Source organism: Notolepis coatsorum (genome assembly GCF_963971535.1).
Source record: "Notolepis coatsorum genome assembly, chromosome: 1".
Classification (NCBI taxonomy): domain Eukaryota; kingdom Metazoa; phylum Chordata; class Actinopteri; order Aulopiformes; family Paralepididae; genus Notolepis; species Notolepis coatsorum.
This window is the reverse complement of record NC_140165.1, coordinates 160,490,980-160,507,234: the sequence shown is the minus strand read 5'-3', so window position 1 is coordinate 160,507,234 and position 16,255 is coordinate 160,490,980. Positions and strand designations below refer to the sequence as shown.

At 41.2% G+C, this 16,255-nt stretch overlaps 1 protein-coding gene across 1 annotated transcript in view; it reads left to right on the top strand.

Annotated features, from left to right (window-relative positions):
- The first annotated feature begins 6,379 nt into the window (after window positions 1-6,379).
- Window positions 6,380-16,255, top strand: part of LOC311235856 (granzyme A-like) — a 46,487-nt gene continuing 36,611 nt past the window's right edge. The window contains exons 1-2 of the mRNA XM_084323364.1: window positions 6,380-6,576; window positions 7,087-7,449. Coding sequence (XP_084179490.1) covers window positions 6,543-6,576; window positions 7,087-7,449 — 397 coding nt within the window. The 5' untranslated portion in view covers window positions 6,380-6,542. The remainder of the gene's footprint in view (window positions 6,577-7,086; window positions 7,450-16,255) is intronic.

Below are 16,255 nucleotides of genomic sequence, written 5' to 3'. Positions count from 1 at the left end.
TTCACTGACCATAACCCCTGACTTTCCTGGCCAGCATGCAGAACAGCAACCAACGGCTGTTGTTCCTGCAATTCAAGATTTCAAGAAGTTTATTGTTGTGTCTTTGAGTACTTCCATACATAGAAAAAGCTGAGGAACAGGCAAAAAAGCCCTGCTTGTTACTGTACTTCGTTTACATTTTACATAATTTCGATTAATTAACTACAGAAATAAGTAAAAAAAAATCTTTATTGTGTAAGAATGTTACCTTTCAAAGGAGACCAGACTCATGCATGTGCTATAAGTATAAAGTATAATACATCGCAAATAACTTTTTTTCTTAGTCTGGTTTGTTCATAATTTTTTTTTAAAGGGGAACTATTTTACTATTTCTTTCACTATTTGGGCACTTTTACACAATTCCTGTGAGTCTATGGAACACCTCTGTAATATATATATTTTTTTTATTCATTGTTTTGTATTTCTAATCAAGTCCTCAAAAACAGCATTTTTCTACCTCAAGATTTCGAGCTGTTTTGCAGCCGCAGCTGCAGGTGCCACCTGTGTGGCCTGCGCCGTCTGCTGAACATTAACATGCAGCAGCGACTATGTGACATCACATATAGGCACATTTTCAAACGACTCAGTTCAGTGAGGGTGAATATTGTGAGAGGAGAATTGGAAGAATGCGCCAATATGAGAATTTTGAGACATAGATCATATTAATATAAGTTCACATAGCTAGGAAACAATGCTAAACGCTCAAAAAGGCCATTTATAAGATAGTTCCCCTTTAAATAAGAGAAATTGAGATCAATCAAGAGTTTATTTTTTTCAATGGTCAACTGTTCTGGAATGTACTTGAAAGTACTGCGTTTTACTTTTACCTCAAAAGTGCTTGAATTTACAAAAGGTCCTTTGCGCTATATATATATATATTATTCTTAAAATTGCTGCACTTTGTTAAAAATTGCATTGATCTGTTGGTCTGTGTAGTAGCTAATACAGGATTTTGCTGCTTAAACTTATGTATAATGTATATTCATTGATTCACTCGTATACCAAAATTCATTTGAATTGAAAAATGTTGCTTTTCGCATGAAATATTGATATGCGATTAAAATGTGATTAATTTTGATTAATTAACTATAAAGTCTCGAATTAATTCGATAACAATTTTTTATCGAGTCCCACAACTACAATGTAAATTCTTTCCCAGACAAACTGGTTCTTAGAATAAAGTGGAAGGTGGAGACAATATTTGTAGTTCCTTTATAAGCAGCCTCTCTCGGTTGGTGTTTCAGTAAGTTGTGTAACATTCTGCCCCTCCTACCTGGCCATCTCCTGCTCTCTCTGTCCCTCTTCTCTCTCCTCGTCCCTGTCTGTCTCTCTGTCTCTCTCTCTATCTCTCTATCTATCTATCTATCTATCTATCTATCTATCTATCTATCTATCTATCTATCTATCTATCTATCTATCTATCTATCTATCTATCTATCTATCTATCTATCTATCTATCTATCTATCTATCTATCTATCTATCTATCTATCTATCTATCTATCTATCTATCTATCTATCTATCTATCTATCTATCTATCTATCTATCTATCTATCTATCTATCTATCTATCTATCTATCTATCTATCTATCTATCTATCTATCTATCTATCTGTCTATCTGTCTATCTGTCTGTCTGTCTGTCTGTCTGTCTGTCTGTCTGTCTGTCTGTCTGTCTGTCTGTCTGTCTGTCTGTCTGTCTGTCTGTCTGTCTGTCTGTCTGTCTGTCTGTCTGTCTGTCTGTCTGTCTGTCTGTCTGTCTGTCTGTCTGTCTGTCTGTCTCTCAGTCTCTGGCTCTGCTCTCTCTCTCTCTTGCTGGTCTCTCTCTCATCCTAGTCTATCTATTTAGTCTTGATATTTTCTTGTTGATTAATGTTTAAACACAGTTTCCCTCCCATATGTCTCCATTTGTAATCATCCCAGGTGTTTCTCATGTTCCCAGAGTTTCTCATGTTCCCAGAGTTTCTCGTGTTCCCAGAGTTTCTCATGTTCCCAGAGTTTCTCATGTTCCCAGAGTTTCTCATGTGTATTTGAGTTCCCTCTCCTCTCATGTTTATTGCTTTTCAGTTTGTTCCTCTAGTTCTTATTGTTGGTTAGTCAGCCAGGCTTGTCAAGTTGAAGTTACTGTGGTTTTGTATTCTGTGCCTTATTTTCTTGGGAAGTCTTGGGACCAGCCTTGGGACCAGCCTTACCTCCATTCGTCCTGCATTTGGGTTCTACCTGCACACATCACATCGTAACATGCTGGAGCCGTGCTGAGAGCTTAGACTCTGGGTAGCCTGAGGCTTTACATTTACATTTACATTTAGTCATTTAGCTGACGCTTTTATCCAAAGCGACTTGGATAAACTACTCTGAAGCCATCTTCTTGGCCTACTGTTCAAGCAACATGGTCAATTCTAGGGCCTTTACTATTTATTCTCTATATAAATGACTTTGTCAACTCATCTGAACTTCTGCACAAAGTAATATTCGCTGATGACACTAATTTGTTTCTGTCACATAAAAATCCACTCGAGCTACAAGATCTACTCAACACAGAACTACAAAAAGTGGACACCTGGTTTAAATGCAACAAATTATCACTTAATCTCAGCAAAACAAACTTTATTGTCTTCCACTCAAATTGGATGCGCACACATCACATGTGCATAAAAATAAATGGAAAGGAGCTGTCAAGAGTGGTGTCCACAAAATTCCTGGGGGTCGTCATCGATGAGTCACTCAACTTCAAATGCCACATAAAATATCTACAAACTAAACTGTCCAAATATGTTGGCTTATTCTGCAAAATACGTCATTTTCTTCCCTTGCCTGCCCTTCTCACTTTATACAAAACCTTGTATGAACCCCTCATAAATTACTGTAATGTCATATGGTGCAAGTGTGCAACACATACCCCAGCCATCTCAAGAAACTAGAAAGCTTACAAAAGAGGGTACTACGAGTGCTGTCATGTTCCGGGTATAGAGCGCCCTCAAAGCCTCTGTTCCATCGCTTTGGTCTCCTGAGGCTCGCTGAATTTAACATTCATCAAAACGCATCAATTATGTATCAAGTTGTCAACAACATGAATCACAGACTGTCTGAGCTTGTCCCAGTCTGCCAACCACTGCACATCCACAACACAAGAAATAAGCATCTTATATTTGGCAAGAGGAGAAGGCTCAATTGTGCTAGCCTAAGCATAGCATGCAGGGGTCCACAGATCTGGAACAAGCTTGACGAAAATCTGAAAATGACTAAAACCTTTAAAACATTTAAAAAATCACTGAAAGAGGAACTGCTTAAATCATATCTCTAATTAAAATTATAACTTAGGAATACAATTGTCTGTATTATGTATCTCTGTTATATGTCAGTTAGTAGGTAGGTGTGTAAACCTACCCACGTTGTATTGATTTTGTTTTGTTTTGTTTTTTGTTTATTGTTTTGTTGTTTATATTCTGTTTATATCTGTGTTCAGGCTCCCTCCAAACACTTTAAATAGCTTCTTGGGAGACCTGGCACATGCACACAATTTGCAACATTGTTATATCACATGAGGATACTCACATGTAATGTATCGTGTGTGTGTGTGAATAAATTCATTCATTCATTCATTCATTCATTCATTCATTGGTCTCATCAGAAAGCGTAAATAAAGTAAAAAAAGGTACATAATGTTATTTACTTATTGTATAAGTAATATATTTACATTTCGTATCTGCGATAGTCCAAAACAAACAGCACAACTCAAACCAACAATAATTGTGGTCACAGCCAAGTGTTCTCACCACTAGACTAAAGACCCACCTACAAACACAGCAATACTATGATGATGGTTTGTTTTAACGTGACGGTTATGGTTAAGATAGAAAGTTATGGTTATGGTTATGGTTAAGGTTAGGGTTTGGGTGACTTTGGTAGTCTTGAGGTAAAGGCACTCGCCTTCCATGCAAGTGTTCCCCAGCATTTCTGAAAATGTTAAAAACTAAAATTGGAATATGTAATATATGTACTTATTTGTAAATATATTACTTTGTAATACGTACATATTGTACCTTTTCGTAAATACGTCAATATAGGGAGGTGTAGTCTGACATCCCGTTGGACTGCCCGCGAGGTCCACCCGTTTAGGGATTTATCAGTGGGAAAATGGATTATCGGCTATTGTAACAATTCGGCCTCATGAACATTGGAAAGCTTTCCATTTTTGCACAAAATGAGTTCCCTTCTATCACTAACATTATTGTTTAAGCATTTTTGGTTGAAATTAAATTCGATGTAATTATTTTATGATTAATTGTGAATATTTTCATGTTGAGCTATAGATTGTGGATGAATACGCACAGAAAGGTACACCATGCAAATGTTCATGCTTTATTTGTTTTAAACTAGACGATTTAGAAATGGGCAATGGGGAAATACATTGCAATTTTGCAAGGTGGACCGGCCGGAAACAGCAATGACATAACCACTACACCTCCCTATATTACTTATGGCTATAACATAACATAACATAACATAACATAACATAACATAACATAACATAACATAACATAACATAACATAACAATGAATATGTATCTTTTTCCTGTGGTCAATAAGTACTTTATTTACATATTTTATGCGAGATTGGGCTGGTTAGAGTAGACGACAGAGTACAGCAACTTGCAATGGGCCTGGTCTACAAGATACACTACACCACTAAGATACCCATGTACATGTCGAAATACTTCCCAAAGGTCAGTGAATACCACAACCACAACAACAGAGGGAGTTCCACAAATCATGTCCAACCCAGCTTCGGCTCAAACAAGGGACTAAACACGTTTCGCAATTATGCCACAACAATGTAACGCCCTACCCACAGCCGTAAAGGAATGTGAATCCCTACCCTCCTTCAAAACCACTCTCAAAGAGCACCTACGGGAGGTAAATGTCCAAACCCAACCCCACAACCCACGAACCCCCTCCAATGTACAGTTTCTTCCCCCTCGAATGTATATATTTTCTTTTATGATCTCTGTCTCTTAAACAGTACTGTATTATTTGTATATCTTGTATGTCATAAATGTCTGGATGTAACAGTACTGTATATCTATGTCGTGTATGTCATAAATGTCATGATTAATTGAAAATGGGGGACCCTGATGTAAACAAGACGAAAGTCTTTCTCTGGTCTGCATCCCCTTAACAATTGTGTGTATTGAGCCGTACTGTAATTGTACCCATTCTGCCATCTGTTAATAAAGTTTTCAACCAATCAATCAACCAATCAATCAATCAATCATCAGGCTGCTTAACGAACAATGAACACTACACAACAACAACCATCAAACGCACATAGCACACACATCCACACGCACACACTCACTTTAAACAAACACACTGTAGCACCCACTCCCCACACTTTATAGCACACACTCACTTTAAACAAACACACTGTAGCACCCACTCCCCACACTTTATATTTATTGATGAAGGATTGCACTACAACTCGTACACCTTACTGTAAATTGTACCTAAATTGTACCTCATCCCATTTCTGCATTCTGCTTTGCACTATATAATATTGTACATTAGTACACTGCATAGTATTGTATATTATATGGTAACTCAGTTACGTCTATTCTGCATCGAACATTGTACATATGTCTATACTGAACACTGTGACCTCATTTTCTACTTCTAATTTACATGCTATACTATGTTATTTGATACTATCTTGTCTAGCACAGTCTCTGGAGCGTAACAGTAAGAAGCATTTTGTATGAAAGTATTCTGTACTTCTGTATGACAACTATTAAAGAAACTTGAAACTTGAAACTTGAAATCAATCAATCAATCAATCAATCAATCAATCAATAAATCAATCAATCAAACCATCAACATCAAACCATTCGTTTACCTATGCAACGTTTATCCCAAATCCAACAGGTTTATGCTTTGGCTTCATGCAATGCAGGGATGTAGTTGTACTAAACAAGTGTGCAATTATTATCATTGGAAAGTTAACACTTGCGATATTGCACTTAAGTTCATTAATTGTATGAAGCCGAAACTTGGGCCAGGGAACTATAAACATGTTCCACGGTGCTGCGTTTGTGATATGGACTGCTTGTGAACATTCCATGTCCGTGGTTTTGCTGTGATTGGTTGAAATTAAGGTAAATAAGGTAACAGTGAAAATGATTGGTGCACCCGATGGTGCGACTAGTGCATGTAAAAAAGGCCACTCCTCCCCCTATTGCTCCATGTAGCGCCCTATTAAACAAACCCATGCAGGTGAAGGGAGGAGAGGGAGGTAACCGAGGTCGGGGGTATGAAAAGAGGTATAAAAACAGGCTAAGTCACAAATAGCAGATTGGAAAGCACCGTCTCCAGCCACTACTACAAAGCACCACGCTTCAACCGAGCTGTCATCTGTCTCACCAGAGCAGCAGCCCAGCCGTACCAGCCGGGCCAGGAATTACTACACACACACCTCACCTTCCCAGACAGACTAACCACTGAGGATTCCATGGCTGCCTATCTCCAGCAACTGCCTGTTCTGGGTAACTACTCTAAAATAATGACTTGACTTATCTATAGGCTGAGGTACCTATATTGTTGCAACTAGTCAACATGTGTCATAATTTAGAGTAGACAAAACTACATATTATGCATAATAATAGTAATAATAATAATAAATATTGTGATTTTATAGTATTCCTGTGGATTTTTCATACACAGAATTACTGTAGTAATCCATCACAGTATTTCTGCAATCGAATATTGTACACATTTGTGGTGAATCATAGTATTCCTGTGGTTTTTCCATAGAAATGCTATGTGTTTCTATAGTGATTTACTGTAGTATTTCTATGGTAATTGGTCCCTGTGAAATACCACAGGAATATTATTGTTTTATTAAATGGCTGCACTTATTATCATTCATTTACCTATGGGATTACTTGTTGTGATCGTGAGTACAAAAGAATAAAATATATAGAATAAAATAATACATAATATATAAGCTGTTTATACTCATCCTCTCTTTTGTGTTTCTTTTACTCCTTTCCTAGTATTATACCCGTGGCTCTTGTCGGGGATGGCGCGGTACACTCTGATTCAGAAGGCTCTGTCGTGGGACAAGGCCCGTGGGTTCTGTCAGAAGCATTACGTGGACCTGGCCGTCCTGAGCAGCGAGCTGCAGTACCACCGTTTCTGGCAGGCCACCACGGCGGAGAAAGCCAGCTTTTGGCTCGGCCTGCAGCGCGAAAGAGCCCTCGGGAGCTGGAGGTGGGTGGATGGAGAAGACCTGAGCTATGAAAAGTGGTTGACGAAGAATAATGAAGGCCGCTGTGCAAGTCTGGAGACCGTCTTGAAAAAAGAAGAAAAGCTGCTGGCTCGCTACTGTGAGGAAAGCCATTATTTTATTTGTCAAGGTGAGTACTGATGTACAGATTGATTCCAGTAGTATAATGGCATGGCTCTTTACTTCCCTTCAAATCTTCAAACACACTGTACACCATACTGTTAAAGAAGAAAAAAACAATGCTGATTTATTTTGCACATAATCTTACACACGTCCCAAAAACTAGAGTACACAAGGACCCACAACACAGTGTTGTGTTAATCACAGCTCCATGAAATGATGTAGATGAAACAATTGCAATACATTGTATTATAGGGACTGCTACCTTATCATTTAATTGAGCTGTAACACAGCACATGGATTCAATGTCCCTGATGACATCATTGGTAGTCATATTCAAACTCATTTACTCTCAATAACTGTAACTGTCAAACTAAAGTAATATGTGCAAACATTTTGGATGTGTGTGAAATTATGTGCAAAATATATCAGCATTGTTTTTTGATGAAGTGCCCCTTTAAGAAATGCATGTATACACCTGGGTAGTGAATTAACAAGGGCTTTGGGCAAAAAGGTCCCCCATAGTATATTTCCTTGGTGAATATTGTAGTGTTGTATTGAATGTTTATATGTAGAGCACTGCTGTGTGCAGTCTCTTGTCTACTTCATGTCTTGTATACTGTGCTGAGACATCTTGCTGTCCTTTCTGTATGTTCTGCACACTGTCCTGAGGCACCATGCGTGTCTGTATGTTCTGCACACTGTCCTGAGGCACCATGCGTGTCTGTATGTTCTGCTCACTGTTCTGAGGCACCATGCGTGTCTGTATGTTCTGCACACTGTCCTGAGGCACCATGCATGTCTGTATGTTCTGCTCACTGTCCTGAGGCACCATGCGTGTCTGTATGTTCTGCTCACTGTCCTGAGGCACCATGCGTGTCTGTATGTTCTGCTCACTGTCCTGAGGCACCATGCGTGTCTGTATGTTCTCAAGTCAAGTCAAGTCAAGAGTTTTAATTGTCACGGCATACAGGTATACAATGAAATGCGGGTGGTCTTGCCCGCAACGATGTGCAATACAGTGGTACATATAATAGAATCAAAAGAAGAAAACAACATTGTGCAGTAACAGGTAGCAGGTAACATGGAGTGACATCTCGGTATCTGTACATAGTTATTTACAGAGCATATGGGACATGCTAGTTAGCTTTGGTAGTGCAATACACTGTTCCTGTTATTCTAAATTAAAGTGTCCTTTCCTTTGGCCATAAGTGTGCGTGTGTGCGACATGAGTGTGTGCCCGCTCATGTTAAAGTGTTAAGTGGCTGCTCGTGTGTGAGCGTGCACAGTGTGCGTGTCGTGTGTGTGTTCATGTGTGCTTGTGTGTGGACAGTTCAATGTTCTGAGCACTCAATGTTCATTGTTCATGGCTCTGATGGCCTGGGGGAAGAAGCTGAGCCTAAGCCGCTCTGTCCTAGTAGCTGGGGTTCGCAGGCGTCTGCCTGACCTCAGCAGCTGAAACAGGCTGTTATTGGGGTGGTGAGGGTCTTTCATTATCCTGCAGGCTCTGGATTTGCACCTCTTGTTGTATAGAACCTGCAGGGGGGGTAGTGCAATACCCGTGGTACGCTCGGCTGAGCGCACCACTCTCTGTAGGGCCTTCTTGTCCTGTGCCGTGCTGTTTCCATACCAGGCAGTGATGTTTCCGGTCAAGATGCTCTCTACAGCTCCTGAGTAGAAGGACTGGAGTATCTTTCCCGATACCCTGAACTTCCTTAACTGTCTCAGGTGGTAGAGACGCTGTTTCGCCTTCTTTACTACTGTGTCTATGTGTGTTGACCATGTCAGGTCCTCTGAGATGTGGACCCCCAGGTACTTGAAGCTGCTCACCCTGTCCACGGTAGCCCCGTTAATCATCAGTGGTGTGTGCGTCTCCTGCTGTCCTCTCCTATAATCCACGATCAGCTCCTTGGTTTTACCAATGTTCAGGAGCAGGCTGTTGTCCTGGCACCAGCGTTCCAGTACCTCAACCTCCTCCCGGTAGGCCTTCTCGTCGTTGTCCGAGATCAGCCCCACCACCACCGTGTCATCTGCGAACTTCACTATGGAGTTGGAGCTGAACTTGGCCACACAGTCGTGTGTGTATAGTGAGTACAGCAGGGGGCTCAGAACACAGCCCTGGGGGGACCCGATGCTCAGGGTGATGGTGTTGGAGGTCTGACCCACCACCCTGACCGCCTGGGGTCTTTCACTCAGAAAGTCCAGTACCCAGGCGCTCAGGGCGGAGCTCAGACCTAGCTCGATCAGCTTGTCCACCAGTCTGGTGGGGACTATGGTGTTGAACGCTCACTGCTCACTGTCCTGAGGCACCATGCATGTCTGTATGTTCTGCTCACTGTCCTGAGGCACCATGCGTGTCTGTATGTTCTGCTCACTGTTCTGAGGCACCATGCATGTCTGTATGTTCTGCTCACTGTCCTGAGGCACCATGCGTGTCTGTATGTTCTGCTCACTGTTCTGAGGCACCATGCATGTCTGTATGTTCTGCTCACTGTCCTGAGGCACCATGCGTGTCTGTATGTTCTGCTCACTGTTCTGAGGCACCATGCATGTCTGTATGTTCTGCTCACTGTTCTGAAGCACCATGCGTGTCTGTATGTTCTGCTCACTGTCCTGAGGCACCATGCGTGTCTGTATGTTCTGCTCACTGTTCTGAAGCACCATGCATGTCTGTATGTTCTGCTCACTGTTCTGAGGCACCATGCGTGTCTGTATGTTCTGCTCACTGTTCTGAGGCACCATGCGTGTCTGTATGTTCTGCTCACTGTTCTGAAGCACCATGCGTGTCTGTATGTTCTGCACACTGTCCTGAGGCACCATGCGTGCAAGTTGTGTCTCTGTCTGCTGCAATGTCACCAAGACAAATTCTTGTACATTTGTTGCGTTTGGCGAAGCGTTTTTGATGCTGATCATATTCTCTTCCTAAACAGTGAATTTGCATTCTAGGCTTCATAATTACAGCACATCTGCTATTCCACCTTCCACTTTGCTACAAGTATTGCATTATATTGTATTGAAGTATTGTATGTTATTTTCTTTGTCTCTCACAGCCTGCTCTGTGTCTGGTAGTGAAATGTTTAGTATTCTGCACACAGAAAAGTGTGGCTTTCTGCTTGTGTGACTTTTGGAGTGAGATTTTGTTATTCATAGTATTCTCGTGTCATGCATTCCATACCAACATGGTGCATGCCATCAACACAGCTCGTTGGCCACAGAACAACACCTGTCATTTGATGATGATGATGATGATGATGATGATGATGATGATGATGATGATGTAATAGAATACTATTGAAGCAGTGTTTTTCTAATACCTCAATTGGCCACTGGAGATGTAGAATATTAGCTGCATTGTGTTTCAGAATCCACTTTATTCACCAAATACAATTAATTTGTAATCCATAATCAGTGACAACTGGTGCAGAGACATAAACAACTTGCAAAGTTCCACAGTACAACATACGCGTACAGTAAAATTAGAAGAGGAAGTCTCATACAGTATACATACAAAGACAACACCACAAACAATTGACTGTAGACTATACATATCACTTTTCATACATTTAGCTAGTAGCCTACAATTGACATAAAACACTATGCATGCTGCTTACCTGTGCACTTCAGTGTTAGCAGTGTGCTAGCTTGGATTTCTCTGGATTTCTTAGACAGTACAAAGTTCAAATATATATTCTCTTCTCTTCACTGACTTTTCATTTGATTGACAGGTCCCGTTCCCCCACAGTCGGTGAAGGTGGAGTCATTCAGGGCTGATCATGTGACTCTGAGCTGGAAGGTGTCTGCCTTTATGCAGATGATACCGCATGCTTACAACGTGACGACATGTGCTGCCACCACATGTAACACGCTCCTCTACCCCTACACCAACGGCTCTGCTCGGAACACCGTCACCATCTACAACCTAACTTATGGTGTCAAGTACTTCATCAACGTTGCTGCCTTTGTTGTGCGCCCCAACAGTGACACTAGTGAATATATCACTCTTCAAAGTGATCATACAACTTTATCAATTAAGACAGGTATGTAAGGGCTTCTGTCTTAATTCTAAACGCTGAATTCATAACCTTTATTTTATACTCTGGAATACAATTGAGAGACTAGTGTTAATTTTCAATGCAGCCGAGACAAGTAACAAGTAATAAGACAAGACAAAGTAAACAAATAAATAGAATCCAGCATATAAATATTAATTGTTGATGTCATCAGAGGACAGCGGGTCCTTGTGTACAATCTTCCATAGTGCACCTTTAAGGCTACAAAATATAATTCAGTATTAATTCATAATTCATGTATTATTGGAGCAATGCCCATACATTTAGCCAACACTATAGCACAGTGTACATCACTGTCTCACTTCAATCCTGTATCCTGTATAGTCATCTGACAATCTGTGTGTATGATAGACCTCTCTTCACTTTCCCTATAACAGACCATGGCAAGCTGCAGCAAGTGGCCGACATGATCGATTGATTGATTGAACATTTTATTAACAGATTGCAGAATGGGTACAATACTGTACAGCTCAATACACACAATTGTTAAAGGAAAACTCAATTTTTTTTGGAAATTAGCTTATTTGCCATCTACCCTGGAGTTAGACAAGAAGATGCATACCTTTTTTCTTCTCTGTGCATGCAGTAGGAGTAGGAAGACGTGCACCGTTAGCCTAGCTTAGCGTCAGTCACTGGAAGTAGGTTCCGCCATTAGCCTAGTTCCCAACGTCTTCCTACTCCTACTGCATGCACAGAGAAGAAAAGGGTATGTATCTTCTTGTCTAACTCCAGGGTAGATGGCAAATACCGGTAAGCTAATTTCCCAAAATGTTGGCGTTTTCCTTTAACACATTAACTGCCACGGAGTTTGCCCGTCTCATACCACTCTCTGCCACCACTCTAAGCCTATGGAGATGTTTACCTTCTTTGCAGGGCTATAACTTTTTAAATTGTATTGCTAAATTGACATTACTATGGCCCATTCAACATCGATTATCTATCGTTCAGGATGTAGGAACGTTATACTTTTTCATTCATAGATTCATACGAAAATACCGTCTAGAATATAAATATGTTTTTATCGTTTTCTGCAGTAATTCCTAGAACGTGAGTTATAGGCATAAACGCATATATAGATTATCAACTGGCGTTTGTTGCCGATACACGCTATATTAAACATTTCAACTGTACATGATCCTAAACGTTATGACTGATCATGCGCGGATGAACGGGGGGGGGGGGTCGTTTGTAATTCCGTGATCGTCAGTAAATGCTTTATGTAGTATGGGTGATATATTGATCAGAGCAGTTTGCATTAATAATAATAAACAAACACGCTGAAAGTATCGTTACTGTCCTCTTACTGTTCGCCGATGAGACTGGAGGAAAAAGATCCCACTTATTTGACGGCGATCTACTAGATCCATTTCCGGTTTGTATAATAATAATAAACGCCCAAATCATATCGATTATTGAGTTATGGCAGCGATCAATACACACGGATGTGTGTCTAGAGTCCCGCAACAATATCTGAGTGCCGGACGCATTTTCCAGATGCACGGAGATCACCAGAGATCCATTTCCAGTTGTAACTCGCCGATCATCCACCAGGCGGCAGTATTGAAGCGTTGCAGAGTTGTGCAGGCTCCCACTGTATCAGCCGAGGCTGGGTGAGGGAATTATGAATACCATGGCGAAAAAATGAAATATGATATCAATAACGTTGTACGCCGTGGTTTGGCAGAATTAGCATGACCTTGAAACACGTTGTACGACATTATTGGCGCCAGATGTGTTAAGGGGATGCAGACCAGAGAAAAACTTTCATCTTGTTTACATCAGGGTCCCCCATGATCATGAAGATGGGGCTGCTGTTACTGGTTGCTGTGCTGGGAGTTGTGTATCTCCTCCTAAAGAGAGGTAAGTCCTTCATTCTGTGTGAAAAAGTACACGTTTAAAGCGATGATGTGTAATTGTGGTGCCTGCTGGCTGCAAGCGGTACTGTCTCTGTGTTTTTTTTATATGCAGACTTTCTGCAGAGCTAACTCTTGGTTTTCTGGTGGTCGAAGCGGCTGCATAGTCATTTTCCATTGTTACAGAAAATACCCTGCGTTCTGTTCGTGAAGAAACTTTGTTTGAGGTAGTCTTAGTACATGCATGTATATATGTGTGTGAGTGAATGAGGTAGTCTTAGTGCATGCATGTATATATGTGTGTGAGTGAATGAGGTAGTCTTAGTGCATGCATGTATGTGTGTGTGAGTGAATGAGGTAGTCTTAGTGCATGCATGTATATGTGTGTGAGTGAATGAGGTAGTCTTAGTGCATGCATGTACAGTATGTGTGTGTGTGTGTGTGTGTGTGTGTGTGTGTGTGAGTGAATGAGGTAGTCTTAGTGCATGCATGTATATGTGTGAGTGAATGAGGTAGTCTTAGTGCATGCATGTATATGTGTGTGAGTGAATGAGGTAGTCTTAGTACATGCATGTATATGTGTGAGTGAGTGAATGAGGTAGCCTCAGTGTACAGTATGCATGCTCATCATACTGCAGGTGCGTGGATTTGTGTGAGGATGCAATGCAGCAGCAGAAATGCTTCGACTAAACAGGACAGGCTTCGGCTAGGGATCTATGCCACAACCAGCAAGAGATGGTTAAATTATTAATTTAGTTTCTTCACCTTTCAAAGACTTTCAACTTGTTCCATCTTGTACGAGTCTTATGTTTATGAAATAAACATAACCATCAAGGAAAGAGATCACGTTTCCAGTGTTGATTCTTCTGATTACGGATGTACCAAAGGGGTGGTACAGGGTGTGACAGCCAGTAAGGTAACCATCGACAGATAACAAACACAACGCAGATTTCACGGAAGGCCAGATTGAAGAGTTTATTAGAGGCTGAAGACCACCTAACCTAACACATGGTACACATTTTTTACTTAAATGATACCATGGCATCAAATCATGATACTGATGGTAATGTACTTTTTTGGAAATACTGTTACTTTTTCACAAGGGACATTCTGCTGTTTTGTGTTGTAGATGATGCTGACGTGGTGTATCCTGACCCCTCGCCAGAAGAGCTCTCCACTAAAGAAGAGGCCACCGTTTAGAGCTGAACAGTATCCCAAGCCCTTGTCAGAAGAGCTCTCCACTAAAGAGGACCGTTTAGAGCTGATCCCTGACCTGAGAGGAGGAAGGCCAACCGTATACTGACCTCCTGACCCCTCGCCAGAAGAGCTCTCCACTAAAGAGGAGAAAGGCCAACAGTATCCTGACCTCCTGAGCCCTCATCAGAAGAGCTCTCCACTAAAGAGGAGAAAGGCCAACAGTATCCTGACCTCCTGACCCCTCGTCAGAAGAGCTCTCCACTAAAGAGGAGAAAGGCCAACAGTATCCTGACCTCCTGAGCCCTCGTCAGAAGAGCTCTCCACTAAAGAGGAGAAAGGCCAACAGTATCCTGACCTCCTGACCCCTCGTCAGAAGAGCTCTCCACTAAAGAGGAGAAAGGCCAACAGTATCCTGACCTCCGGAGCCCTCGCCAGAAGAGCTCTCCACTAAAGAGGAGAAAGGTCAACAGCATCCTGACCTCCTGAGCCCTCATCAGAAGAGCTCTCCACTAAAGAGGAGAAAGGTCAACAGTATCCTGACCTCCGGAGCCCTCGTCAGAAGAGCTCTCCACTAAAGAGGAGAAAGGCCAACAGTATCCTGACCTCCGGAGCCCTCGTCAGAAGAGCTCTCCACTAAAGAGGAGGCCACTGAGAGGAGAAAGGCCAACAGTATCCTGAGCCCTCGTCAGAAGAGCTCTCTGATCCCTGACCAGAGAGGAGAAAGGCCAACACAATTTCCAATTGCTCTTCCATAGAAAAGGCGCCCTGGGACTTTGCCTGTTCTAAAAAGAATAAGGTCCCAACAAAAGGACCATAGGATCCTCTAATGTGACTTCGCTGAGTGTGTTTATATGCATATTAATTCATATTTCATACATCATACTTAATCTAAAGATCTGTTAATAAAATGTTCATTCAATCAATCACCGCGCAGATTGATTGATTGAATGACATTTTTATTAACAGATTGCAGAATGGGTACAATACAGTACGGCTCAATACACACAATTGTTAAGGGGATGCAGACCAGAGAAAGACTTTCATTTTGTTTTACGTCAGGGACCCCCATTTTCAATTCATAATGAATTGTAAGTAAGGGTGCAACTTGCACCGTGCAATCCATTCTTTGTGGATCTAGCCCTAGGAGTCCACAAATGCAACAGACTGGAGTGCTCCGCTAGAAAGAGGTCCAGAGAACTTTCTTTCTTTTGATCAAATCAAAATCATCAAATCTAATTTATTTGTAAAGCCCAAAATCACAAGGTAATGTCCCCATGGGCACCACAGGCGACGTGGAGGAGAGAGACCTTAGAAGGGCCGTTCATGGGGGGATCCCCCTACTCGGTGATAATAGTGTTGCTATGGATGATCGATGGGTGGAGAATAAAACAGGCAAATAGTTGGTATGTATGTACATATACGTGTAATAAAATACATGTACATGCAATAGCAACTGGGGTACATAAGAACCTTTTTGAAAGATTTAAATTAGGGCTGGGACTTTACCGCATTCGTTTTGATTAATACATTTTTTGTTTTGGTGTGATGTGTGGGTTGGAGTGTGATTTTAGTGTGAAATTCTCCAGACCTCTCTTGGCAGAGCCTGTATCTGTAATATGTACACATGTTACATTTTAAATACAATATGTAAATATATTACTATGGCTGCCTATAGGCTGGGACTTTATCACATTCA